Source organism: Manis javanica, chromosome 4 (assembly GCF_040802235.1).
Source record: "Manis javanica isolate MJ-LG chromosome 4, MJ_LKY, whole genome shotgun sequence".
NCBI lineage: Eukaryota > Metazoa > Chordata > Mammalia > Pholidota > Manidae > Manis > Manis javanica.
This window is the reverse complement of record NC_133159.1, coordinates 53,035,260-53,048,197: the sequence shown is the minus strand read 5'-3', so window position 1 is coordinate 53,048,197 and position 12,938 is coordinate 53,035,260. Positions and strand designations below refer to the sequence as shown.

At 39.4% G+C, this 12,938-nt stretch overlaps 1 protein-coding gene across 3 annotated transcripts in view; it reads right to left on the bottom strand.

The window, feature by feature from the left end:
• The window catches only part of CACHD1 (cache domain containing 1), a 212,995-nt gene that overhangs the window by 28,677 nt on the left and 171,380 nt on the right, over positions 1-12,938 (bottom strand). For all 3 annotated transcript variants that reach the window (XM_073234071.1, XM_073234072.1, XM_073234073.1), the window contains exons 9-12: positions 9,685-9,918; positions 5,568-5,717; positions 4,812-4,935; positions 3,881-3,998 (exon numbers count right to left, since the gene is read on the bottom strand). In XM_073234071.1, coding sequence (XP_073090172.1) covers positions 3,881-3,998; positions 4,812-4,935; positions 5,568-5,717; positions 9,685-9,918 — 626 coding nt within the window. The remainder of the gene's footprint in view (positions 1-3,880; positions 3,999-4,811; positions 4,936-5,567; positions 5,718-9,684; positions 9,919-12,938) is intronic.

The following is a 12,938-nucleotide window of genomic DNA, read 5'->3' as shown; positions in this document are numbered from 1 at the left end:
AGATATATAATGTAAGATCATGGTGCTAATGAAGGGATTAGAAAAACAGTCCTTTTGCAACAGCCACACTAGCCCTCTTTTGCTTATTTAAGCTAAGGGATACAAGCTGGAACATGGCATTAGAACACAACCCTTATTTCTGTTTGAGTTTGGATCCATTTGACTATAGATCTTCTTTGACTTATAATGTGGTTGCAGCCTGATAAACCCCTCAAAGTTGAAAATATTCTAAGATTGAAAATGCACTTAATACACCTAACCTACTGAATATCATAGCTTAGCCTAGCCTGCCTTACCATGCTCAGATCATTTACATTAGCCCACAGTTGGGAAAAATCTTCTCACACAAAGCCTTCACAGTTAAGTGTTGACTATCTTACAAAATTTATTGCACACTGTACTGAAGGTGGAAAACAGAATGGCTGTTTGGGTGCAGAATGGTCGTAGGTGTGGCGCTGGTTTGCTCCTGTGACTGCGCGGCTGACAGGAAGCTGCAGCTGTATGCTGCCCAGCACCATCAGACAGTATTGTCCACGTATCGCTAGTGTGGAAAAAGATCAACATTCACAATTTTTAGTATGGTTTCTACAAATGCATCTGCTTTCGCACCATTGTAAAGTTGCGATATCCTAAGTAGAACCATTGTAAGTTAGGGGCCATCTGTAGTTGGTTTTGCAATGAGTGTCCTGGGAAACTGTTTTAAAAGCCAATTGTGAATCTATATACACAGCCCATACAGAATCTGGTTTACTCATTATACTCCTAACACTTTCTCTTTTCCTCGTTGGCCATGACCAGGACGTCAGACTCATGAAAAGTACAGATCCTATGGCTCCCTTGAAAACCCTGCCCGACTTGTCACTTCAGACCAGGGTAGGCAGATGTGCTACAGCTAAGCCTTGTTTGTTAAGCTCACATGCAGAAACAGGAATACTTTCAAACTCACTTTGCTCCTAGAAATGGATACTTGAATGAAATTTGGTGGGAAAAATGTCCATCAAAGAATCAAAAGCCCAGCTGAGCCACTTAGTTCTAGCTCCTTGACTTAAAAATCTGAGAAAGCCAAACTCTGTGTAAATTCACTGTATTAGGAGACAGAGGGGATCTATTTAAATGATTATTTGTAAATAAATGGAAAGAGTGATACCAGCTAAGTCAGACCAAAGGAGCTCAAAGGAGATGATCAAGGAGACTCTTTGAACTGGGCAGATATGAGTTAAGAGTAATTTAGGGTTTATGAGGATTGGTTGCAGAATCTTTTTAAACCCAGGAGAAATCTGCTTCTTCCTGTAATTGTTTTCAAGATTGGCTGCCAAGGATATTCCATTAGATTAGCAAATTTTTACCTTCTTCCTCCACCCACCAAATTATAAAGACACAGGGTGTTCTGTGGTAGCTTTTACTATTTCCCCTTTTCCCATCACACACAGCTGTCCTTTGTTTCCTGTGGTTTGTGTTCCAAGGAACCAAAAGACAAAAACTTCACCAGAATGACCAGCATATAATTTTATATTTGGGTCTATTCTATAAGAAAAAAATAAAAAGTCACCTTCAGTAACTAAAAGCAAAATAATTCTTAGCTGGAAAGGAAAACAGGTCTTTCTGTTGTGTTCTTAGATGAAAAACAGTCTCTCTATTAAGGAACTCTAATGTATCTAGAAGGGCTCTCCATGCCTGGGGAGTGGCGTTTTTCACTGATTGCCAATGGGATTCATGTTTTGAAGTGAGCCACATCTGTTGTAACAGCTTTTTGCAGTCACTACTTAGGCCTTCAGCATACAGCCTCCTCGAATTCTGAGATGCATTTGGGTCACACAGGTGAACAGAGCACTAATCTCTTAACACTAACGTAATTTATTATGCTCTATTTAAATTAATGTGGTGTAATAATCCACAATATCTGTTATATCTATAGATGCTAGGCGTTTAACCAATAATTCTCAACACATAAGCTAAATCTCTTTGGATTACCTTTAGTAGAAGAATTCATGTTATTCCTGAGAACAAGATGAGTACCTCTTACCTTCCCCTCAAAGTAACTAAAAAGAGCTTAAAAAATATTTGCTCTTATGGCTGGGTAACCAAGCAGGCCTTTTAAACTTCAATCTCATCATTTATTATCTCTTTAATTTTTCACTTATTGTGATGTTCTTGACAATTTCAGAACTTTGAGAGAGCTAACACCTCTGCCTGAAGTTATTATGTGACTGTATCCCTTCGGCTAAGTAGAGTGGCCAGAATTTACCAGTATCACTGAAGAAAAGCTATCAAAAGAAGACAATACTTCTTTCTAAAATGTTAACATTGGGTTTATGTACTGTTCAGAAAAGGTTTTAAAAATGCCTGTTTCATTCTTTCTCTTTTATAGTCAACAAATATTAAGGTACATATTTTCTCAGGATATAACTGAGTTGCTTTCAATTATTCTGAGTTGCTCCAGGATATACTGCAGGTAAACAATCTCCAATTTCAAGTATAAAAGTATTTTTCAATTCCATATTCTGGTGTGTGGCTTACCCCTTTTGATATGAAAATTAAGCAACTCACCTTCATTTAAAAATTGTATAATGATTAAAATAAGGGCAGATGGTATAATCATTCTCAAAAAAAAAAACTCCCCAAAATGAGCTGACACAGACAATTCCTGAACAGGCACTGATCTTCTTCAAATCTGCCTTACCAAACAATAAAATACCAGTAGAATTAGGCTTGTAATTGTAAATTTCTCAAAAGGTTCTGTTCATGATTTTGTTTGCTTTCATTTCCACTGTTGAAGTAAACATTGACATAAAGATGCTTTAAGAACCAAACAAGAAGAGAATTATGTCTAAAGGCAATGTTGCCTGCTTCCAATTCCTATCCCAGACAGACACTGTATTGAGTTGTCTGTCTGCATCCACCCTGGGCTGGATGCTCTATGAGGACAGAGCATGTATCATTCTTCATCCTTAGCTCACAGTGCATGTTCAACAAATAGTTCTTCAAGGGATGAATAAATAGATCTATTTGGCATCAACAGGTTTAACGTGGGTACGACCAGGGAAGGGAATCCCAAGTAGGAGTGCATTTTAAACATAGTGATTAAAATTGGGTAATAAAAATGAAAGTCCCCTCTTGGTTTGGTAAATTACAGCATAAAGGGCCCCACTACAGCATTGTTATTCTAGGCTGGGAAGAGGGAGTAAAGGACAGAAACCTAAGTAATGTGGACACTGTATTAGAATCTGTTTCTTTATCATTTTCTGAGGTCTATACTGTCTGACTGAGGTTAGTAAAAGAAAACAGGTGCTGCAAGTTATGGCTACACTGTCAGTCCGCTTGTGGCAAAGATGAATAATCCAAATTCTAATCTGAAAGTTTCTTTTCCTTGAAGAATGTCAGCAGAGGGCATTCATGCTTTCATATCTCCTTTTCAACTCCCTACTTTCACAATCTGAGTTAAAAATGATTGAATAAAACTAACTGGACATAACCTAATGTGTACTAATAGATTAAAAAATTTGGGGGTCTGTCTTTATAATGCAACACTAGATAGCCATGAAAGGTGCACACACATATGCGCCTGTGTGGAAAGAAAACCTTTCTGGAAATTGACTAGAGTGGTTACTTCTGGGGAATGGGAGATCAAAGGCAGGGGGGAAGGAAGGGCATAGTTTATGTTCTACCTTCATATCCTTTTATATGGTTTGCTTTATTCACCATGAACAATGATTGGGTTTACAAACAATGAGGAAGAAAATGGTGAGATATCTGTAGATTCTCTTCTTTTTCCAATCACTTTAAATGGGTAACAACATCAGCAGGCCTAGGTTCCCTAGCACTCCCTCGGAAGAGCCTGCTCCCCGTCGCTCCTCAGGCAGCGTAGCGTTCTCTCACTCACCATCTTCCAGGCGTAGCTCACATTGTACGCCTCCTTTCCCGTTTCTCTCAGCTTGTTTATGTGCCAGGACAGGGATGAGTTCACAGGGACTGTGATAATCTGGCTGCCCAGAGGGAGGCTGTGTTGGCAAACAGAATGAAATACCTCAGGCACAAGATAAAATTAAGCACTTGATTAAAGGCAGGGAAGAGGCTGTGAGTCAGTGACCCCCCCCACCACCGATGTTGAAAAGCAGTGAAGTTCATCACTTTTGAAAGAAATAATGGGAGATTTTCAGTTTTCTGAAAAGCATTATATCAGCTCTGCACTAAAAATATTCCTCGCTCTTTACCCTGCCCCCCAAATTCTAATTCTTTCCAGAGACTAACTCATTTCAAATCACTCAGTCATTAATTTACAACCAGTGAGCACAAAGACCCATTTCTCTATAGGTTACCATCTGCCAAAATAATGTATCACGGTTGGAAAAAATCCAATCTCTTCTTTATTTCAAGAGAAAATGTTGTATATGATTGGGCTGTCAACTTGGAATGGACACCACTTTGCCAAGCTGTTTTTTGGCATGCTATAGAGTTGGTCCTCAACTTAACCTTTTCTCTTGTCAACATTTTTCAATTTGGTTTATAACTGGAGTATTTTTTTTAAATGAAATAACACATAATCTGATTTTACAATTAAAAGGCAATGTGAACACAGAATTTGATTCCTAAGACGTTTCTCCCCAACAATAGTTTTAAGAGACGTTACCTGTTATGTGAAGTAAACAAAATTTTGGCTACTATTATGGAAAAGAAAAATCACTGATTATACTTTTAATAGCATTATAATAATTTATATACTTGTTTTATCTTATAAAACCTCTCATATGTACCCTCAGCTGGCCCCATTCTCAGAGAAAAACCAAATACTATGACCCTCACCTTTTTCTTACCTTAGGATATTTTGCCGAACCAACTCAAATTTGGGAATGTTTTCATAATGAATGATGTCAGTATGAAGGGGGGGTTCTGATAGTAAATATGGCCTGGTAAGAGATGGATGCATAAGTGTATACCCTGAAATAAGAAAAAACAAAACAAAACACATGCTATGGGAAACATCAGGAAGTACTGATTCTGATAAAACTGCCTATCATAGGTTTGCAATGTGGGATGCCCTGGGATGGCTGCCCAGTTCTCCTCAATATGTAACTCACCAGTGCAATAAGAAAGGAACTTGTTTTATGTGTTCTTGCATAAAACTCTTGAAGTGTAGAGAGATGTCTTAAATTATCGAACATCTGTCTAACCAAGAATATTTCGGAGGTACTGGTCATTTGGTTTTCATTTTCTAAAATGTTCTAGTGTATCACATAAACCTTAATACCAGTAAATCTAAAGATAACAATATAGACCAAAAACAAGATCCAAAGAATCACATTCTATGTGTCATTCAATCCTCAAGCTTAATTTCCTGATGTCACAACTGTTACCTACCCCTCAACACAACACAGAAACAAATGCATAATTCTGACAGTCATTCTGCCCTCTTTGTGGCGTCACCACACAGGAGCAGCCCTAGTTACACTGTTTTTCTATAAATACTATCATTTTCCTATTTATTTGTTAGTATCAGAATATCTACAGGTTATTTTCTTCTGGTTGCTAAAGAAATCATTCTTTCCTATGACTAATTTTTAGCAGATTACCTTTATCATCTATGAGAAAAGTATAGGAAGCCAAAGAGTCTTGGTAATACGTCACGTCTTCAAGGATATAAGCCAGGTTCACATCTACACCTACAATTCCCAGAAGGAGGTTTCCAAAATAGCAGGGTTTACTCACGGTCATTATCAAACCTGTGGGTTAAAAACAAAGAAATCCAAAGGACAGCAGAGAAGGTGCCAGATAAAAGACTGGAGCTGTGCTCTCTCTAGTGAATCATGAAGGCCAGTATCAGCCACCTCAGTTTTGCTAAGAAGAGTTTCCAGTAACCAACCACTGCCTTTACAGACAGCAAAGAGTTAGAAGGTGAGAGAAAGAGAGTCTTTTGGGGGTTCAGGTATCTTGGGTAATTTGAATGGAGGCAATCAGTACATTTCCCATTATTTTTTCACCTAAAAGGACATGGCATTCCAAATCAGTGCAAAACATTAGCAGCACTTCATATACCATTCTGTTTTGCGAAGTGGGGAAGATACAGCTGAATTTGAAAGAGTGCTGGACAGGGAATCTAACAATCTGCGCTCTCTTCCAGCTGTGCCCCTTACGTATTATACATGTGGCCAGACTTCTCCGAGCCTTGGTTCCCACATCTGCATAAAGGGCACAGTAGTAACCATTTTACTCATTTCTGGGGGTTGTTAGATGATGAAATTATGGATACAGCAATATTTATAAGGTGCTATATTTCATGAATATAGCCAATCAAAAAACAGGAAGGTGAGGAGCAGAAACTAGAATGGTTCAGAATCTTACCTGGCTGCTTAGAACACTGAGCAGCTAATGGAGACACTGTTTACAGAGGAATGTATTTCTAGTCCCTTGAGCCAGGAGTTCACACCCTTTTATGTAAAGGGCCCCATGTATTTTAGGCTTTGTGTGTCATACAGTCTCTGTTGCATATACTTTTTTCTTTCTTTCAAACAAGGCTTTAAAAATATAAAAACCTTTCTTAGCTCACAGGCCTTACAAACATAACAGGATAATTAGGGAGAGAGAAAAGCAAAGAGGAGGAAAACGTACAGAAGGAGAGGGCATGAAGAGTGCGCCACTGCATGGGCCTGAGCACCAGCCCATCTGGGCGCTCCTCCTACTTTTACTGCTGAATTGCAGTAAGTTGTGCCACATCTCTGAATGAGTCTCTTGGTGGAACGGATGGAGAGCTGAGACAAAATGGTCTCTAGGACCCCTAACAGTTCTACAATCCTATGGCTCTAAGCTCAAAACACAAAAAGATGGATTGTTTTTCTCCATTTTGTTCTTGTGTTTTCTTGCACTTTAACAGCACATTCATGACTCAGCAGCATAGCAGAAAGCCACTCTTCTGTAAACATCCAGGAAAGGTATCTGGGGACTCTTGAAGACTTGAGCAGAGAATGGGCTTAGACAGAGAATCACATGTACCCCTCAAGGTATTATTGAGTTGCTGGGTGATTGCAAAGGTCAATTAAATACAACACCTGGTAGGAGGAAGGGGATATAATACTGAAAAACTGTGAAAAGTTATGCCCAATTATAAGGTAAGTCCTGGGAATGTAATGTACAGCATGGTGACCAAGTTAATACTGTATCGCTGATTCGAAAGTTACAAGAGAGAAGGTCTTAAAAGTTCTTGTCCAAAGAAAAAAAAATTGTTACTGTGAGGTGATGGATGTTAGCTAGGCCTATTGTGGAAATCATTTCACAATATATACATCTATCAAATCATTATGCTAGATACCTAAAACTAATGCAATATTAATTATATCTCAATAAAACAAAGTTATGCAATGGGTGTCAACTTACTATAATTTCAAAAGCATTACTTAAGCAGTGAACATTTAGAACACTGTTTTAAAACATTTTTAAAAAATGGGCATTTGAGATGGTCTTAAAAGTACATTTTGGAGGAGTTTCTCCCCTGGTATCCCTGGGTACAGGGTTATATATGTAACAGGAGCAGTACAGTGTGGTCGGCATAGAGACAGGTCCTAATCTGCATGCCACATTTCCCTGGGTTTTCATCTAAGGTTAAAGCCATTTTCATAGAGCAGTAAAGTACAACAGAAATACTAGAGACCACATGCTCACTTCAAATTTCTATTCTCTTCTGGATATGCTGAGAACAAGCCTGAAAAAAGTCTTAATTTTCAATTATCAACTCAGACAAAAGATTCTTCATCCCACTGTGGCCAATAAAGTATGCTGATCTCTTGCTACACTTACTGAAATCCCCAAACACCCTCCTACTTTAACCTGAAACACATAGATCTGCTTGTTTAAATAAGTATGTCCAGTAACTGATATTATAATCTGCACAGGTTTTGAATTAGAGCCATGTAAACATAGGTTTCTCCAGGCTCAGTGCTCCCATGTCACAGAATTAGAGCAGGTGGGCACCCATTAATTCTAAGGGCTGAAAATACAAAGATGAAAAGACACACTCTAGTAGGGAAAGGAACAGACTAGTACACCAATCATTGAAAGGCACTACACAGAATTTACAAAACAGGCCCTGAGGACTAAACTTTGGAAAGCATCAGCCAATGGGGAACCAAAGATTTGCATGTAATTTGATTTAAAGCATTTGGAGGGTAGCTCTCTGGGGGTCATAGGGGTAAGTTTTTAGAAAGGGTTCTTACTCTACCTGATACTACTAATGGTAACAGAATTTGACTGCATAATCCTCCATGCTTGTACTGGATTCAGGTGTCTACATCTGTCTTTGTTCTTCTCACATGGTATTAACATGATTCATTGATCTTTTTCTTATCTGACTTAAATTCTTGTTGAGGGTGGGATGTGTGCCTTACCCATCATTGCCTGACACAACACTTCGCTGACACTTGGTAATGCTGGTTATATGCATAAAAGGTCACCAGTAGTTAAGACTTGACATTTATAAAAGGAAATAATGTTATTTAAGGGTGAGAGTTTCTATTCTATACACATCTATGTGCCCTGCCAGAAATAGGAAAGATAAAGAAAAATTGAGTTGTAGCAGTAGCTACCATATTTCTACCTTATAGAAAGAACATGTGAACCTCAATTCTGGAACATACATTCTCTGTAGGCTTGTTACTTTTCATACACGGGTTTTCTCTGAATTTCTGTATTTGTGAGCCTTCCCAGTTAATGAATATAAAAATAAGATCTCCTGGTGATAATGGCTGGCTGGCTAGTAATTTGCTGCCTCTTCAATCTTCACTGTCCAGGAAGAAGAGAGGGCAAGAGGTGGGAAAAAAAGATAAGCAAGAATATGAGGAGGGAAAGACAAAGGCTGCACTTCTATTGAGCACACACTGTTGGCCAGGCATTATTTTACATATACAGAGCATATGTGTATTAGTGCATTTAATTTTCACAACTGGCTTGAGGAAACTTTATTTTTCCCATTTTACAGACCAAGAAATTTAATCATGTGAAGGCTTAACACTTTACCCACCATCATATTATGGGTAACTTGTAACATCAGGATCATGATGAAAGTAGTAATAATAGCAACAAAAGTTAAAATACATAATAAAACAAGAGCAGTCATTATAGAGAGGTATGTCAGGCACTAATAAAGTTTATAATCATAATAACCTGAAAGATTACTATATGAAAGATGTTATTACATTTTTAACAGATAACCAAATGGGAATTAATGAGATTAAATAGGTTATTAAAACTTAAGTGGTAGAGCAGGATTTGAAATTCTCTCTGATGCCAAGCCTATATTTTAACAATGCCACGTTGCTTTGCCTTTGAAGCTGAATTCTAGGCACTTCTGAGCTTTATTTATCACCTGTTATGCAAAGCGACTCTTCAGTTCCAATTTATGAACTTCTGGATTACTCACAAAGCCTCCCCAGTAGATATACCCATTACATTGACTGAAGCCAGGGCAATGAGGAAGAAGTAGGGCTGGGCATTTCTGCTCTAGAATACAGTGCTAGCTGACTGACAGCAGGCAGCTACACAACCCTCTGACCAGAGAAAGGGATGTCTGTCTACTCCCTTGCCTGCCCAGATCCTCTAATGCTCATATGCAAGTAGTGAACATTTAGAAGTTACTGTATTGGTGGACTCATGTCCACTTCTTTTCCCCTTCCTTTAGTAGGAAGCTTTTTCCAAACTTACCATCTCCCATCTCATCAGAGAAGGGGAGGCTAAAGACAGCTTCGTCAATCATCCGGTTGGGAAGGTTGGTATAGAACCTGCCCACTGTGGTCTCCAGGTTACTCAGCTGGTTCAGCACCATCATGCTGCCCTTAATGACAGGCAAGGCTGTCCGGTCCAACATGCCATACTTCCCTGAGTTCTGTTCAGCTAGATCTCTCAGGAAAGCCAGCTCTTTCAAACCGGTCACCCCATCTGAAATGGAAAGTCGGTGGAAGAGAATGTAAAGCAAAACGGTACATACCCATACAATAACCTTGCCATTTAGATCTGATAAGGGCTTGAATGAGGCCTTGCGATGCCAAAGGGGTCTTTGCAGAGACAAGCTAGACTCAGGACCCAGATACCAGTTCTTGCTAAGGAACAAAGCCTGGGGCGTGATATTTCCTCACACAGTCAAGAGGGTAAAGGATTCTTCAAAAAGCAATGATGAAAAACACATAAGTAAATGAAGGTATCCCATTTAGCAAGGACATATTCTCCCCTAAAAGTTTAATTACAAAATTTAAGTTACTTTTATACATTTAATATTTAAAGCAAAAGTGATGACTATCAAGCCTGCATTAATAGATGAAGTTGTAAGAGTTTTAAAGGATAAAAGTTTACCATTTCATTTCTTACTTCTTTGTCTATTAAACACTTGTCAAAGTCTCATGCAACTAAATGCAAGAATTATGGACTGATTTACTGATGCTTCCAAACCCAGTGTCCTTTAAGCTCATTTTAATTACAAATGTTTTCATGCTTGATATTGTTAGGATAATACTGGATGTGATTTATTTAATGTATATTTTTTATGTTTAGAGGATTTAAAAAACTTTGTAAGGTTTAGGCACACTGGGATGTATTGTTCTACAACATCTGTAATTTATAACACAAAAATAAATTTAATAAACCTTTTTAAAAATTTTGGTTTGCTATTGTTGGAACACAGTCAAAAGGCTTAGTAACTGATCCCATATGGGCACCACTGTAAACAAATTCAAATGATTTCAATTACTACTGAGATTCTACCAATGAGTTTCAAAAAGGCTTTGCCTCATGTTCTTGAACTATTTAGTCATTTAAACAATCTGAAGAGTTCATGGTTCACCTATCCTATGTGACTTTATCATTTCTAAACAGGGAACATATACACTTTTAGCCTCGGAAGTCTATTTCTAAAGTCATGGCAGGATCTAATGGGTAAAATTTCTTTGTGTTTAAATAACCTGGATTCTTACTCCACTCATGCAATGCTAAAGGGAAGTCCCAATCAGATTATTGTTCCCTTTGCTTGATACAGAGTTGAGATACAGGGGAGGGTGAGTGGTACACTACAGAATAAAAGACACCACAGCATGACTTATCTCTGACCTTACATCCTTGACATGCTCACAGAAGTGAATGATAAAAGGAGACAACTCAAGGCAATAAATACATTTCCTGTTTTTGTCACACACTACTTGGCTCTCTCAAAATGTAAAAGAAAAGAAATAATTAGGAGCATCTATGAGGCAAAGAAGAATACTGTGGGATGGATGGTTATTAAAGACTGGGGATCTGACTCTATCATGAAATGTTATGGCGGGATGGCAGCAGGGGTCAGCAGGGGGGCATACTGGTCGGGATGCAGAAGCTCCCATCATCAACACGGTCTCGGTAATACACTTCCCAGCATCCCCTCTCCTGTGTGCTTCTGGGTGTAAGGTGGCCAGAAGTGAAATGTTATGAGATTTGAGAGGTGAAGTGAAGGTGGTGAGAAACAGAGAGGGGCCAGAACGTTCCAGTTTGTCCACTCTTCTGTGATCTGCACTCAGTTCTCTTTCCCAGCTGCTGGCTTGCTCACCAAGGGCAACCCCAGGCCCACTCCAGATGTGTCACTGGGAACTCACAGGGGGCGCAGCCACCGAGAGCCACAGCCTCCAGTGGACCTCTACACCAGAGCTCCCAGGCAGTCTTCAATGTTCCTAGCTTCCAGACATCCCTGCGAGCTCCAACCTTTTCACCCTTACCCAGCTGGGTACTGAGCTTAGACTTGTCAACTCCTCTTTTTGGATACTTCCTTTTCCAGTTTCCCCCACAATTGTGGACACCCTGAAAATAAATTCGTTATACCAAAATTCTCCCAGTGGCTCTGTGTCCCTATCTGAAGGCTGACAGGGTAAAAAGGAATGCATCAACCCTAGTGAACAATGCTCAGGATGGTGTTTGGAGGGAGGAACACCGGCAGTGAGGATGTGTGTCTGGCTAGAACAGAGGGAGAAAGAGAAGAGGTAAGGGTGGTTGGAGGGAAATAAACTCTGAGTTAGGGAATGGAGCCTCAGGAGCACAGCAGATATGGGAGGTAGTGGTGGGAAGACTTAGGACCAGTGAAGAGACACGTGGTACACAGAAGCTTCTCTATTCAGTATCTCCCTGAGCCAACCTTCTAATCACTTCCTTTTGTTTCTTTACTCCTGTACTACTGCATTAATTCATCTGCTTTGTCTGTCTGCCTTTCTCACTGGCTTATAACTTTTTGAAGACAGGGCTTTTGTATAATACAGCTCTAAAACTTTAGAGCATTATGTGGTACACTGCAGGCTCAGTAAGTTTTATCTTCCTTCTCTGCTTCCTTTCTCTCATAAGGGAAAGCAGCTAGGCCATAGGTAAAAAAAAAAAAAGCAACTGGCCCCTAGACATAACACTGAATGGCCTATGTCCCAGGCGAAAGTAGGCCATCTCTGCCTACCTGGGCTGTGCTCAGCCCTGTGCTCAGAATACAAGGCAGACTAAGGCGTGGTTCATATCTGAGAAATGGAAAGTGGAGGGAAGAGAGGAGAGCATATCACTTCCATGTACTGGGTGACATGCTTAAGAAAAGCAAGCTCGACACATAGCAGGATGCAGAACAGAGAAGAGAGAGCTGGTCCTAAACCAGAGTGGGAGAGAAGCAACTCTACCTCTGGGAGATACTGAGACAGGAAATCACATCATCTTTCAGTCACTCACTCCTTCAACTGGTTTTGAGGATGTGTTATTTAACAGGTACCGAGTTAGGAACTTTAAGCCCATCCTACCTTGTTTATTAATCATGGCAACCCTATATAGATTTCATTATTTTCATTTTATAGATGAGACTGCAGCCTAAAGAGAGAGAATAACTTGCTCTAAGCCACATGGCTGATAACTGGAGACTGGAAAGTCAGAATCTCTAGACATCACATCCTGTTTTCTTCCATGGGTGGTTCACA